Consider the following 16,146-nt stretch of genomic DNA (forward strand, 5'->3'; position numbering starts at 1 on the left):
TTGGTTGTAGGTTCTTGCTTTTCATCACTCTGAATATTTCTTGCCACTCCCTTCTGGCCTGCAAAGTTTCTTTTGAGAAATCATCTGACAGCCTAATGGGAACCCCCTTGTAGGTAACTAGCTGCCTTTCTCTTGCTGCTTTTAAGATTCTCTCTTTGTCTTGAACCTTTTGCATTTTGATGATGATGTGTCTTTGTGTGGGCCTCTTGGGGTTCATCCTATTTGGGACTCTCTGTGCTTCCTGGACTTGTATGTCTGTTTCCTTCACCAAGTTAGGAAAGTTTTCTGCCATTATTGTTTCAAACAGGTTTTCAATTTCTTGTTCTCTCTCTTCTCCTTCTGGCACCCCCAAGATGCGAATGTTGGTATGCTTGAAGTTGTCCCAGAGGCTCCTTACACTATCCTCATATTTTTGGATTCTTTTTTCTTTTTTGCTGTTCTGATTGGGCGTTTTTTGCTTCCTTATATTCCAAATCGATGGTTTGCTTCTTGGATTTATGTACTCTACTATTGAATCTGTGCAAATTATTCTTTATTTCAGTTAATGCCTCCTTCATTTCTGACTGTGCATCCATCATTTCTGACTGGTCTTTTTTATGCTCTTGAGGCCCTCACTAAGTTCACTGAGGTTCTCACTAAGTTCACTGAGCATCCTTATAAGCAGTATTTTGAACTCAGCATCTGTTAGGTTGCTTATCTCCATTTCGCTTAGTTCTTTTCTTGGGGTTTTGTTCTGTTCTTTTATTTGGGACCTGTTTCATTGTCTCCTCATTTTGGCTGCCTCCCTGTGTTTGTTTCTGTGTATTACTTAATGAGAGGTATGGGGCTATCTGAGACCAGACGCTGCTTGTTTGAAAGAATTTAGGAAAACCTGAAGCAGGATCCAAGACAGGCCAATCCTATGGTTAAGCAACTAGCAACAGCTTGGGTGGGCCTGAAAGTTGGGTGGGGCGGGGCCTCAGGGAGTCACCAGGGCGGGGCAAACAGTGTGAGCCAGGTTGCTGGAGTCCCAGATATGGCACCTGTCTGCCGCACCAGGGAAGGGCTCACCAAAGGAATGTCAGCCTCCACCAGCAGTCTGTGTAGGAGAAAGCCACCTCTCCAGCCCTCATCCCTAGGCCAGACAGCTCAGTTCTTCCCTGTACATCGCCGGCGCACCTCAAGCCGCCTCCCCTCCTAGCTTAAAGGGAGCAAGTCTGAGTAAGTCCATGGTGGGCCCTGTTTAAGAGTAATTGCCTGGGGCCCAGCAGCCGCAGCCTCCCTCTGCCTCAGTTCCTGTTGGTTTTTACAGCCAGAAGTGATGGAAACTTCTTTTCCTGGTGTGGGACAGGCACCCCTCATTCCTCAGGGAGGACCTTCCCAGCCAAGGTGTCCCTCCTGATTTTTATCTGCCACACATGTGTGTGGGACCAGCCCATCTGCACCTCCTCCCTCCTACCAGTCTAGGTATGGCTGCTTCTTTAATTTCATAGTTGTAGGACTTCTATTCAGCTTGATTTCAAGCGGTTCTGAATGATGGTTGTGCTGTAGTTTAGTTGTAATTTTGATGTGTTTGTGGGGGAAGGTGACACCATGTTTACCTACGTGCCATCTTGACCGGAAGTCCGAGGTACGAGGTTTTGGTTGAAGTTCAGTTTTGGGCCTATGGATATCCAGCTGCTCCAGTACCATTTGTGGAGAAGCCCTTTCCTCAATTAATTTGATTGTGCACCTTGGTCAAAATCTTTTGGGCATGTTTGTGTGGGTCTATGTCTTGGTTCTAAATTCTGTTCCATTGGTCTGTGTCTACCCCTCCACCAATACCACAGTCTTAATTCCTGTAACTATATAAGTCTTGGAATTAGGTAGACTGAGTTCTCCCATTTTATTCTTCTTTCTCAAAATCATTTCAGCTATTCTAGTTTCTTTGTGTTTTCATATACATTTTAGAATAGTCGTGTCCATATCTATCAGAGATCTTGCTGAGATTTGGATAGCACTTGCATTAAATCTGTACACCAAATTAGAGAGAATTGACATTTTTCTATGCTGAGTTTCCTAGTCCATGAACACCTTGTATCCCTCCATTTACTTAGATCTTTTATTTCTTTCATTAGCATTTTGTAGTGTTCAGCATGCTAGGCCTGTACAAGTTATTCGTCTGAGAATGGGTTGATTTCCCTTCATTTCTTAAGGGTATTTGCACTGAGGGTACGATTCTGGGTTGACAGTTCTTTTCTTTCAGCATATGAAAAATGCTGTGTCACTCCCTTCTCATCTCCAAGTCTTCTGATGAGAAATCTGTTGTCATTATCATCATGGGAAGGTATTGTTTTTCTCTGGCTGCTTTAAAGATTTTTTTCTTTGTCTTTGTTTTTCAGAAGTTTGATTGTTGTGTGTCTTTTTTTTTTTTTAAATCCTCACCCAAGGACATTTTTCGACATTTTGTTCAGATAGAGTGGGAGAGAGAGAGAGAGAAACATCGATGTGAAAGGGACACATTGATTGGTTGCCACCCACACGACCCAACCAGGGCCATGGACAAACTGCAACCGAGGTACGTGCCCTTAGCGGGAACTGAACCCGGGTCTCTCCAGACTGCAGGCCAAAGCTCTAACCGCTGAGTCAAACAGGCCAGTGCGATTGTTGTGTGTCTTGGTGTGGGTTTGGGAGGTGCTATTTGAGGTTCACTCAGCTTCTTGATATTGTAGATATATTTCTCTTCCACATTTAGGAAGTTTTCAGCTCTTATTTCTCCAAGTACCTTTACATCCCCACTCTTTCTCATCTTCTTCTAAGATGATTACATGAATATTAGATCTTTTATTATAGTCGCACAGGTTCCTGGGTCTCTATTCTTTTTTGTTCATTCTATTTTCCCTCTGATGTTCAGACTGAGTAATTTCTATTGTTCTGTCTAGTTTCTATTGTTCTGTCTTCTAGATCACTGATTCTTTACTGTTTCTACGTCTTGCTGTGGTGCCCAACCATTTCAGTTGTAAGACTTTTCAGTTCTAAACTTTCCATTTGGTTCCTCTTTTCACCTTCTGTGTCCTTGCTGAGACTTTCTATTTTTCCATTTGTTTCAAGTGTGTTCACTCTCTTTCTGAACTGCCTCATCACTTCCAAGTGGGAGTAGAAGTCCAGGTTCCCCCACTCGGCTTCTGTGGTGTGAGGGGCTGTTCTTGCTCCTCACTAGGCTTCCAGGGATAAATCCCTGGCTGTAAGATGTGCCTCCTTACTGCTACCCATGTGGCCTCCATTGACACTATGGGGCGTGGGGAGCAGTGCTTGTCTCCATCTGACGGGGATAAAAGTCCAGCTTCCTACTAGGGACAGTAGGGACATCCCAGCAGGGGTGTTGGGTCACCTTGTTGCAGCCTGACAAGGATGGATATTGGCTCCCCACTTGGCCTTTGCTGGCTAGGATGGGAATGCGGCTCCAGTGTTTTCTGTAGTGTTTGGCTGCAATAGAGCAGTTATTGCCTGAAAGTTTTCTTTCTGCTAGGCTACCCCTTTCCTCATCCTTTGGCTAGACACAGCAGGCGGGGGGCTGGGGGGGGGAGGCTTTTATTTTTGTCTGTGCCCATGGGAACAGAGTTTCTGAATAGCCAGCTTCTCCCGCTGAGGGTCTCAGATATATGTGGCCTTACAAAAATCCAGGGACCTAATCACTGTGTCATTCTTTGAGTCCCAGGGTTCCTAGTCGGGCTGCCTTTGCCTCTCCATATTTCAGAGTCACCTTAGGTTTGTTTACATATAACGCCCAGGGTTTTTATTTGTACTTTTACTCCCTCTTCTCTGAAGGAGATATAACAGTATGTTTTAAAAGCTCTCCAGGCAGCCAAGGTTGAGAGCCACCAGTGTATGCTATAAGCTCCATGAGGGCAGGGATTGTGTCTGTTCTTTACACATCATAACATCTGTGCTTGCTTGTTTAATAAAGATCTTTTAGATGGGTGAACGGATGTATGAAGCAATCATCCAATGAATATCATAATGGAACTGGTAGCCAGACTGATTCACACTCACCTGTGCCCCTGTACATACATACTCCTGTGTAGACAAGTCTGGCCCCAAAACCAGCAAAAGGGCCTGACCAGCAGGTGGCGCAGAGGAGCCCAGATATGCAGTTTGGGTGGCTGCTGCATTGAGTCACTTGAGGGAAGGAAACAGAGACCTTAAAGACACTTCTAATTACCTTGGAGCTCTCTCTTGAAGACATTACATTTACCTTTCATTTCTCTTCTGCCAGCTCTTTTTTTTACTTCAATATCCTTTTTTTTTTTTTTTCAAGAAGAGAACAGCCTGGATAACTTTGGTCTTTAAAAGTACCTTCCTCAAGGCTTAATCTCCAGGGATTTGGAACAAAAAGAAAACATTATTCATTGTGTCGTGAAATAATATGATGTGTGTGCTGGGCCTGGTGTTCACTGTGTTCTTGTCTAAGGTTAGCATGGATATTCATATTTCCAATTCCATGAAATCATTCTTTTTAATGTTTATTGAGCCCTGGCCAGTTTTGCTCAGCGGTTAGAGCCTTGGCCTGTTGACCAGAGAGTCTCGAGTTCAGTTCCTGCTAAGGGCATGTACCTTGGTTGCAGTTTGTCCCCGGCCCCAGTGGGGTTGTGTGGGTGGCAACCAGTCGATGTGTCTCTCTCACATCGATGTTTCTCTCTCTCTCTTCCTCCCACTGTACCTGAAGATAAATGCAAAAAATGTCCTCGGGTGAGGATAAAAAATAATAATAAAAATAAATGTTTATTGACTTTCCTCTTTTTCTTGCTATAGGGAAATGGAGGGTGGATGAAGGGCAGGAGGTCTGAAGCTCATTCAAATGTCTTAGAAGGTGGTGTCAGTTGGGCCTTTAAATGAAACTTGATCCTCAGTCACTCTTGGATCTTAGTGCAGGGCACCAAGGCCTATAAACTCCAATAGCCCCTGTTTCTACATCTTTAAAATGGGGGCAAAAGTAATTTCTTAAATGTGAGGTCAGCAGCACTCTGGGAATCAAATGAGTCAACATGGAAGACTTCCCAGCCCAATGTTGGCACATAGAAAGTTTTTGAGATTTTTTTTTTTTTATGCATTGCTTTTTAAGGCCAGATGGTAGAGATAACAGAGTTGGGTTTTATATGCTTGTTTTGTTTGCCACTTAGTGATAATTATCCTTCAGCTTCCTTTTCCTGTGCCTAATTTTTAAAATCCCAACCTGTCACACCATGAATGGGGGATGAGAAGAGCAGACTATCAAACTCAACCTTCCAAACACTTAAGCCAGATTATAAAAATGAGAGATCACAGAGGTACAGGAGAAAAGAGTTGATGTAGCTAAGCCATTTCCATACTTCTGCTCCTGATGATTAAGTCAGAAATCATTGTGCCCCCTTTATAAGAAACCACGAGGTACAGGTAGGTAATCAAAAACTTAGTACCAGCTAAAGTTGTCCTTCTGTGAAACCATTAGTTTGCTTTCATTTGAATAATACTGGAATCTTGTATTTAATCTTATTTCCTTCTTTGCTGTGCCTTTTAGGAAACCCAGAGTCAAATTTGTAGCTCAATTAAAGTGGTTCTTTAGGACTCACCCTTAGTTTCATCCATAATTGCCTAATACTTCTTTATTTCTTTAAAAAAAACACACACACACAAAACAAAACAAAAAACCACTGGTGCCTGGTAGGTATTTGGGGGAGCAACTGATTTACATAAACAGATTTTAAGAACAGAGATATGGCCCTGGCCGGTTTGGCTCAACGGCTAGAGTGTCGGCCCGCAGACCAGAGTCACAGGTTTGATTCTAGCCAAGGGCACATACCTTAGTTGTGGTTCATCCCCGGTCCTGGTTGGGGTCATGCAGGAGGCAACCAATCAATGTGTCCCTCTCACTTTAATGTCTCTTTCTCTCTCTCTCTCTTTTTATCTCAATGGATTTGCCTATTCTGTACATTTCTTATCATTAGAATCATACAATGTGTTGCCTTTTGTCTCTGACTTTTTTCTCTTAGCATGATATTTTTAGAGTTCATCCATGTTATAGCATGTATCCGTATTTTGTTCCTTTTTGTTGACAAATAATCTTTCATTGCATGGATATATCATATTTTGATTATCCACTTACTAACTGATAAACATTTGGGTTGTTTCCACTTTTTAGCTTGGTATGAATAATGCTGTGAACATTTACATTGAAATTTTTGTGTGAATGTGTTTTTCTTTCTCTTGGGTATATATGTAGGTATGAAATTGCTGGGTCATATGCTTAGTATGTTTAACTGCTTGAGAAACTGCCAGACTTTTTCACAGTGGTTGTGCCATTTTATATTCCCATCCAACAGTATGTGAGGGTTCTACTTTCTCCACATCCTCTTTGACACTCAGTCTTTTTAAATTATAGCCATCCTAATGGGTATGAAGTGGTATCTCATTGCGGTTTGATTTGCATTTCCCTGCTAAGTAATGATGTTGAGCATATTTTAATGAGTTTATAAGCCATTCCTGTATCTTCTTTGGTGAAATGTCTATTCAAATCTGGTGTCCATTTTTAAATTGGGCTGTTTGTCTTCTTATTATTGAATTGGAAGAATTCTTTATATATTCTGGATAGCTCAGATGTATGTCAGGTATATGATAAAAATACAGCCATTCTGTAATTTTCTCCTTTTTTCCGGGTGCCTTTTGAAGCACAAATGTTTTAAGTTTGAACAATTCAGCAATTTGTTTCTTTATTTATTGTGTCTTCAGTATTGTATCTAGGAAATCTTTGCCTAACTCAAGGTCACAAAACTTTTCTCCTATGAGTTCTTCTAAGAGTTTAAGAGGTTTATCTCTTGCATTGAGGACTGTCATCAATTTTGAGTTAATTTTTGTGTATGGTGTAAGGTAAAGGTCTAAATTCATCTTTGCGTACATAGATATCACTTATTCCAGCACACAATCATTGCATTTGTCTGCTGCCGCCTTCTACCCCTCCCTCACTTCAGCATGCCAGGAGATGAGAGCAATGCCTCCCCTAGCAGCCTAAGCCCCCACTTCCCCATCACTCCAGTTCATGAGACCAACAGACTGTCTTGACTGCATACAATCCCAATTCCAGTTTTTCAAAAGAGAGAATTGGACCAGTTGACCGATTTTGGGTCAGATGACAATCTCAAGGTCCAATCACACGTGCCCAGGGGTGGGAGTTACTTGGTATAACTCTGGCTGCCAGGGCCTACCCCTGGGTGGATGATGGTTCTCAGAGAAGGAAGCTTGTTGTGAGCTGAGCAGATCATTATATCATATTCAGCATTCTGGATCTCCGGTAAACTAGCTTGACATTTCCAACTCTGGGCTCACAGGTCATGTCCCCAAAATTTGTTCTGTCTTGACCTGTGTTCAAGTGTTCATGAAAATAAATGAAATAACTGAATAACTGATAACATTTTAAAACTAAGATTTCATGTGGAAATCTAGCTCTTATTTTTCATTTTAAAAATAGGCAGATTAGCCCTGGCCATTTTGGCTCAGAGGTTAGAACGTTGGCCTGCGGTACAGAGAGACCCGGGTTCAGTTCCCGCTAAGGGCACGTACCTCGGTTGTAGTTTGTCCCCAGCCCTGGTTGGGTCATGCGGGTGACAACCACTCGATGTGTACCTTTCACGTTGCTGTTTCTCTCTCTCTCTCTGTTCCTCTCTCTCCCTCCCGCTCTATCTGAACAGAAAAATGAAAAAATGTCCTCGGGTGAGGATTAAAAAAAAAAAGGCAGATCCGGGCTCATAGCAGTTGGTGGTATCTGAGTCGCAGCTGTACTCTTCAGACAGAGGTTGTACTCTCCAGGTTGCCCCAGTCTCCACCACTCCTGCTTGCTCCACACAGTTCCCTGTAGTAACTTTTCCTTCCCGATGCTATCAACCTTTGAATGTGTGCCTCCACCCCCAGAAAAGCCCTTTGGGGCCACACTGCCTATCCACAAGGTCATAGACCTCCTGCATCTTGTCCAGAGGATAACTCTTAACCCAGCACTGTCCTAGATTCTAAGTCAAAATCCTGCAGCACTGGGCTCATAATGGGATTTTGACATTTGCAGTCTGCTCTCTGCACCACAGCCAGTGACATTGACAATCCTGAGTGTTTTGTGGAAATTATGCTCTGACCAGACTCGATGAGAATATGCAGTATTTGGGGCATGCTTATGCATGATGCCTTTTTCTCAGAATTAGAGCAAAGAAATTAATGTTCTGACTTACTTGACCAGAATGACCAACCAATGCAAATGTGGCAGAGGGTAGAGCATTTTGAATGGGAAGTGGTGGATTAGGCAGTTTAGAATTTATCAGGAAAGGAATCCCAAACTCTCACTTTTTACTAAAGAAAACAAAAGATGTGCTAAGAATGTGGAAGGCATTTCTTTTTTAAAGATTTATCCAATGGAATAAATCTTTGTTTTTAATGAATGCAGTTAGTTCTTATTTTCCCTATTATAAGACCAAGACGTTCTCATTGTTGAAATCTTGGGAAATACTAAAGATAATAAACCTCATCCACTACCCAGAGGAAACCAGTGTTAACACAATAAAACAGGGATTTACCCTTGCTCTAACCCTGTTAGGTAAATGTGTCTGTACAATGTCTGTTGTAAATTTAATATCATCATAAGCATTTTCCCATATCATTACTGGGGCTCCACAAATGTGATTAACAACCATTGCATGATATTCTATCCTGTAGCTATTCCATAATATATTTAGTTTCCCAATGTTAGATTATTTCCTATCATAAATAATGTTTCAGTGAGCATCTTTATGCATAAATCCTTGTTCGTGTTTTGGATTACCATGAAAGAAATTTCTAACAATCAAGTTTCCAGGAAAAAATAGGAAAGATAGCTGAAAGGTATCAATATTCACCAATAGGATACGTCTTATCTCAGATTTTTTTGTTGTTGTGGTTGGTGTAAACATCCTCGTGAAAAATATGCCCACACTTTCTGCACTTAGGTCCTTCTCCCTGTGTCTTCTTTATCCTTTTGTGTCTCATTTCCTCATAATTCGTCCAGGAAACCTCTTGAGTTGCTATCATGTGCCAGCCTGGTGCCGGCACAGGATAATGACAGTAAGTGAAAAGTTGTGGTCCCTGCCATCAAGGAGGGGACATCCCCTTGATGGTCATGGGTGTCACACTTCAGAAACAGAAGTAATGGACACAGTCCATGCCCTAGAGTTGCTCCCTTTTTAGTTCGAGAGAATCAGCTAAAGAAAGAAGGATAACGTAGGTGATATAAAGAGTAGTGTTAGAAGTGGTGGATACACAGAAAGAGAGGAACAAAAAGCTTCAAGGCATAAGGATGCTCCAGGTAGGGGAAACAGCACAGGCAAAGACAGAGAGGTATAGAAGAGCTTCCTTCCCCTTTGGCCCCAACATGTCTTTCCAGACTCATCATCCTACACTCCAGTCACTTACAACAATTCCCTCCTAATTCATTGAACTCAACTCTACTTTTATTCTCTCTTTTACTCAGCCTTAAAGTCCTCTTCCTTTTTCCTGGTGAACTTCTACTCATCCTTCAAAGACCAGCTCACACATCACCCCTTCTCTGATGTCCTTCTTGACATAATACTCAACTTTGGGAGAGGCTATTTCTTCCTCCTCTGTCCTGCCACCTGCTTTGATCTTATCTCAGTCATCACACTTCTCCCAGTTGAATTCTAGAACTTTTAATATAATTCTGATATGATTTATCTTTTGTCATTCTTTTCAAGCTAATTGACAAAGTTATTGAAGTCAGGGGCAGTGTATCAGTTAGGATTCTGTTGGCTGTGTGGGATAGAAAACCCAAGCTAACCCAGAAGTGAAAAGTCCTGGCTGGTAGGGCAGCCCCGTTATCATCAGAGACCTCAACTTTTTCCAAATTACAACTTTACCTTTCTCATTTGTGGCTCTTCCTCATGGTCCCAAGTTGGCTGCTTAAGCTGTGTTCATCTTGTCAACATTACAGCTAGCTGGAAGAAAGAAGGGCCAACGAAAAGAACACATCCTCCCTTTAAGGCTGCTTTTAGAAAGTTGCAAACCACATTTTAATTTCCATTTCTTTGGAAGTTAGTCAGAAGGTAATCCCCAGCTACAAAGGAGCCTAGAAAATGTAGTCTCTGTTGCAGGCAACTATGTACTCAGCTAAAAGCAGAAGTCTATTCCTAAGAAGAGGAGAACTGATATTAGAAGACTATTATCACCCAGCCGTTGTGGTTTAGTGGTTGAGTGTTGACCCATGCCCCGGGAGGTCACCAGTTCCTGGTCAGGGCACATGTCCTCGGGTGAGGATAAAAAAAATAAAATAAAATAAAGGGACACATCGAGTGGCTGCCCCCCACACAACCCAACCAGGGCCGGGGACAAACTGCAACCGAGGTACACGCCCTTAGCGGGAACCGAACCCGGGTCTCTCTGGACCGCAGGCTGACGCTCTAACCGCTGAGCCAAACTGGCCAGAGCCACCTTTTCTTTTTTGATCAAAAAGGAAAAATATATAGATTTTTATGGAGAAACAATTTTCTGTCAAATATAATTACGGAATGATAGTTTATGCACAATGAAGAAAATATTGATCCCCCTCTGCATGCAATGAGTCGAAAGAGAAATTTCCTCTAGGCAGTGAGGAAAAGAGAAATGTGTCACTTCTGTAGGAGGGGAAGGTCAGGGCTGCCATGGAATGTAAAGTTATGGCAGTGTTTTAGGGAACCGCTTCCTGCTTCCTTCCAGTCAAAACAATAAAAAGTAAAATCTTTGAGATGATACTGCCTTAACCTTCTTTCCTCCTTCCTGAAGTGACTGTGGACAATTCCCAGGGGTTTCAGTTTGGTCAGGGCTGAAGATGAAGCTCCAATACATTGATTGGGTGTGGGATGTAGGAGTAGAGAAAGATACAGGCTGAAGCTATAGATTTGGGGGTTGTCCACATGGAGGTGATGGCTGAGATGGATGGGGTGAATGGAAAAGGCCTCGTAGAGTAACAGGAGCAGAGGGCAGGACTGGGTCACTGGAGGGGAAGGTGATGCCGTTGAAGAAGCCAGAGGAGGCACCCTCAGAGAAGCTGGAGGGTTGCTCCGACTGGCTATTCAGAGCTTGAGAAGAACATGGGATAATTTAGATAATTCAGATAATTAGTGGCAGAGCTGAGGCAAAATCAGTGCCACCCAAGGGGTGCTTTTCCAACAAAGTAACTCAACAGGTTTCTTCCACAAGGACCAAATGCCTTGGGATCATGGTCTTTACCTTCAAAAAATATGAATTTGGCCTTGTACTCAGGAACTTATCTGCCTTTGCCATAATGTAAAACTAGTTTTTTCCTAAATGATTGAGAGAGATTTATGATCTCTGTTAGTATTTCTCAGTTTTCTTTAAACTCATATCTTTTTGATGAATATAAAAGTCTGGCAGTTTTAATACCTACATTACTTCCCTCCCCAACTGAGGATTACCAATAGCAGGATACTATTTGTTTTCAGTATAGACTCACTAGCAATGCATAGTTTTATGTGATACCATTTGTTTCACATATAACAGTAAAATAGCCAGCCCCTGTGGCTCAGTGGATTGAGATTGTCCCATGCACTGAGAGGTTCCGGTTAGATTACAGGTCAGGGCACATGCTTGGGTTGCAGGCTTAATCCCCAGTAGGGGGCATGCAGGAGGCTGCTGATGATGTTTCTCTCTCACATCCATGTTTCTATCTCTCTCTCTAAAAAAATCAATAAAAAAATTTTTAAGTAAAATAATAATAAATATGCTTTCTCAAATAACAACCCTCTCCCCATTTGAGAACCATTCATCTAAGGAGATGGGCTCAACTTATTTCACACTTTGTGTACCCTTGTAACCTCCCTCATATCAGTTAGGGGTGCTTTTAGTTGCCAGTAAAAGCTCCCGCAATAGTTACGTAGGTAAAGAAGATATTTAATTATTTCCCATAATAACCAGTGTGGAGGAAGAAGATTCCAAGTTCTGTTCTGCAACTCAAGTGTTAACAGGACTCCCTGGGTTGGCGTCTCAGTGGTTTTCCTGGCATTTCCCTAAAAACCCCAAGATGACCTCCATAGCCCCAAGCATCACTTCCTGTTAGGAAGAAGGCAGCAAGTGGGAAACAATGCTTTTTTCTTGTTTTGCTCATTTTTCAGAGAGGAAGCATTTTCCAGAACTCCACCTTTGCCAAGAGGCATTCCCATCTACTTCCTTGGCCACAGTTGTGTCTCATGCCCACCCCTAGACCAGCCACCAGCAATGAGGAATTAGAACAGCACATTCAGCTTAGACCAATCATGATGCAGCCCAGAAAATGTGCATCATGGGACTTATACAAACTTGACCTTGTTTTGCCCAACTCCCTCATTAGAATGCAAGCACCTTGAGGGCAGTGATATTTGTTTTGTTCACTGCTGTATTTCTAACACCCAGAACAATGCCAGGAGTTCAATAAATAGTTATTAAATAAAGGAAGAAATGAATGACTAAGGAAGAATGGGGTATAGTTTGTAGGTAACCAGAAGTATCCCTGACCACATATAATCCAAGTTTGATCAATGTGATGGTACTAAGTGACTATTGATCACCATGACTCTAACCCTTATCCTTGTGTCTTTCCTCCCAGGGAGTGAGCCATAGCTGGAGATTGCTCTTGAGTCAGTGACCTTTCCAATTCCTCCAGCATCTTAGAAGATAAGATGTGTGAAGGGAACAAGACCACCATGGCCATCCCCCAACTCATGCCCCTGGTAGTAGTCCTGAGCACCATCTCCTTGGTCACAGTGGGGCTCAACCTGCTGGTCCTGTATGCTATGTGGAGCGAGCGGAAGCTACACACTGTGGGGAACCTGTACATCATTAGCCTCTCAGTGGCAGACCTGATTGTGGGAGCTATTGTCATGCCTATGAACATCATCTATCTCTTCATGTCCACCTGGTCTCTGGGCTGGCCTCTCTGCCTCTTTTGGCTTTCCATGGACTATGTAGCCAGCACAGCATCCATTTTCAGTGTCTTCATCTTGTGTATTGATCGCTACCGCTCTGTCCAGCAGCCCCTCAAGTACCTGAAGTATCGTACCAAGACCCGAGCATTGGCCACTATCTTGGGAGCCTGGTTTCTCTCCTTCCTCTGGATTATTCCCATTCTCGGCTGGCATCACTTCATGCCCGAGAGCTCAGGGCACCAGAAGGACAAATGTGAGACAGACTTCTACAATGTCACCTGGTTCAAGATCATGACTGCCATCATCAACTTCTACCTACCTACCTTTCTCATGCTCTGGTTCTATGCCAAAATCTACAAGGCTGTACGGAGGCACTGTCAGCATCGGGAGCTCATCAATGGATCCCTCCCTTCATTCTCTGAAATTAAACTGAAGCCAGAGAACCCCAAGATGGAGGCCAAGAAACCAAAGAAGGAGTCTCCCTGGGAGATTCTGAAAAGGAAAACAAAAGTTGCTGGTGGTAGACCTGTCTTGAAGTCACCATCCAAAAACCCAAAGGAGATGAAATCCCCAGGTGTCTGCAGTCAAGAAGAGGATGAAGAAGTGGACAAACTTCACTGCTTCCCACTTAATACTGTCCAAACGCAGACTGAGGCAGAGGGGAGTGGCAGGGACTACATAGCCATCAACCAGAGCCAGAGCCAGCTTGAGATGGATGAGCAGGACCTTATTATGCATGGGGCCTGTGAGGTGTCAGAGGATCAGACCCTAGGTGATAACCAGTCCTTCTCTCCGACAGACTCAGACACCCCCACTGAATCAGCATTGGAGAAAGGCAAACCGAGAAGTGAGTCTAGTAAAGGCCTCAGTTATATCAAATTCACTTGGAAGAGGGTCCGCTCACATTCAAGACAGTATGTGTCTGGGTTGCACATGAGCCGAGAACGGAAGGCTGCCAAACAATTGGGTTTTATTATGGCGGCCTTCATCCTTTGCTGGATTCCTTACTTCATCTTCTTCATGGTCATTGCCTTCTGTAGCACCTGTTGCAACGAACATGTACACATGTTCACTATCTGGCTAGGCTACATCAACTCCACACTGAACCCCCTCATCTACCCTTTGTGCAATGAGAACTTCAAGAAGACATTCAAGAAAATTCTGCACATTCGCTCCTAAGGGAGGCTACAGGAGAATCCAACAAAGTGACACTTAGGATGTCCCTGAAGAAAATGGAGGGTGAAGGCCTGTGAGTTGCCAGGTACCTGAGCTTTCTGGAGTCAAAAGACTAGTCTTAGGGGCATGGTCATTTGCAAAGTTCTCAGGCACTATTGGAAGAACTGCAGGTGGCGGTGGTCAGCAGAGAATATACTCTGAGAACGAAGCAGAACATTTCCAAGAGAATCGAATCTGGATACGTACTCCTGCTCCTCGGGAAATGTGGGAGCCTCTGACTCTCATTGTAATTCAAGATTCCAGACTTGAAATGATTGGCAGTTGAAGGGATTCACAGGTAGAGTTCTACCGGAGAGTTAGAACTCTAGAGCTTCCCTGGAGTGGAGCTATATGACTGTGCAGAGACCTTATACACGCAGATAGATGCTGTCCTCTTTCAGGGATCACCTTGAAAGACATGACAGCTATTCCACTGTGACGGCCCCTTCTCAGAACATCTCTCCTGGGCCTCTTTTACAGCTTTCTCCAGAACCAATGTCTGAACTGCCTTGGACATTCTGCCTTAGTATTTCTCACGCATGTCTCAGAGTTGATAGGAAATTATACAACTTGCACACCAATTGTTTTCAACCCCAGATTTCTTTTAGCTATTAAAAATATGATAAAAGCTGCCCTCAAAAGAAAGAGAAAAGAAAAATTTTAATGGTTTCACATTTAAAGAAATTTTAAAGGTAATAGGGGAAGAAAGCCGTATTTCTTGAGTGCTATGCCAGATTTATCTCATTTGAGCCCCATCACACCCCACAACAGGAGGGGGTATAATGAGAAACAAATTGAGGTGCAGCGAAGTGAAATAAGGTGCCCAAGATCACATAGCTAGTTATGGGAGAGAGCTAGAAGGAAAGCCCTAGGGGGTTCCAGCTCATTATAACACGTTTTCTCCAAAAAGCAAAAATTATTCCTGAGAGTGGTAGCAATTCTTAAAAGAATATGTTGTGAACAGGAACAGCTGGTGTAGAGTATGTCAGTGGCCATTGAAAGTGATACTTTGAAGGGACAGTGTGCTATTTATCTGTGAGTTCTGCTGTATTTGTCCAAAAGTGTTCATGCTTTTTTTAATTGTCACATCGCAAGTAAAAACTAGCAAAGGCGTGGAAACACAGAGCTTTACTTGGTGTTTATGTTGCAGTCTAATGGTGACTTAAATTTTAAAACTTGATGCTAAACTGTAATAAGTGTAGCAAATGGAGTGCCTGTATAAGCTGGTATTTTGTGTCTTGTGTTCATGTTTGCATGATGTTAAAATGAGAGATTTTTACCTACTTAAAATATGATATTTGAAACTATACTGTTACAAGTTTGACTTATTTAATTCTACTGTTCTAAGTCTCTTGGATGGAGAAGATGAATGTATTTTTTTGGTACGTGCCCCTAGCGGGAACTGAACCCGGGACTCTCTGGTCCGCAGGCTGACACTCCAACCGCTGAGCCAACCCGGCCAGGGATTAAAGTACTGTCCACTGTTATAAGAGCTGATATAAGGTTTCTCTTTGGTTTCTGATCACATTTGTAAATGTCTTTGGAAAAGGACCTACTTTTCAAAACTAGCTTCACTTTCGCTCTGCTTTGCATCCCCCAAAGCTCTTCTTGCTCAAAACTGTGGGAGCTAAGGAGACTTCTATTCTGGTTTTAGAAGCTGCAGCTGGTCTGTTTCCAGGTCAGCAACTGCTTCTCAGAAAGCCCTTGAAAGCATCTTCCCTGAAATCCCTCAGAACCATGGAACACCTAAAAAGACCACTCTAGCCTGGCTGGTGTGGCTCAGTGGATTGAGCGTCATCCCATGGACTTGAGAGGTCCTGGTTGTATTTCCAATGAGGGCATGTCCCTGGGTTTCGGGCTTGATCCTCAGTGGAGGGGAGTGTAGGAGGCAGCTGATTGATGTATCTCTCTCACATTGATGTTTCTATTTCTCTCTCCCTAACTCTCTAAAAGAAAAAAAAAACAATAAAAAAATATTTAAAAAATTTTTTTAAAGACCACCCTACACAGA

At 42.9% G+C, this 16,146-nt stretch overlaps 1 protein-coding gene across 1 annotated transcript in view; it reads left to right on the forward strand.

Moving 5' to 3' along the window:
* The window catches only part of HRH1 (histamine receptor H1), an 89,121-nt gene extending 74,844 nt beyond the window's left edge, over positions 1–14,277 (forward strand). The window contains exon 2 of the mRNA XM_036267238.1: positions 12,602–14,277. Within this exon, the coding sequence (XP_036123131.1) occupies positions 12,675–14,099 (1,425 nt within the window). The 5' untranslated portion in view covers positions 12,602–12,674 and the 3' untranslated portion in view covers positions 14,100–14,277. The remainder of the gene's footprint in view (positions 1–12,601) is intronic.
* The last annotated feature ends 1,869 nt before the right edge of the window (positions 14,278–16,146 follow it).

Source organism: Molossus molossus, unplaced genomic scaffold (assembly GCF_014108415.1).
Source record: "Molossus molossus isolate mMolMol1 unplaced genomic scaffold, mMolMol1.p scaffold_m16_p_18, whole genome shotgun sequence".
Lineage (NCBI taxonomy): Eukaryota > Metazoa > Chordata > Mammalia > Chiroptera > Molossidae > Molossus > Molossus molossus.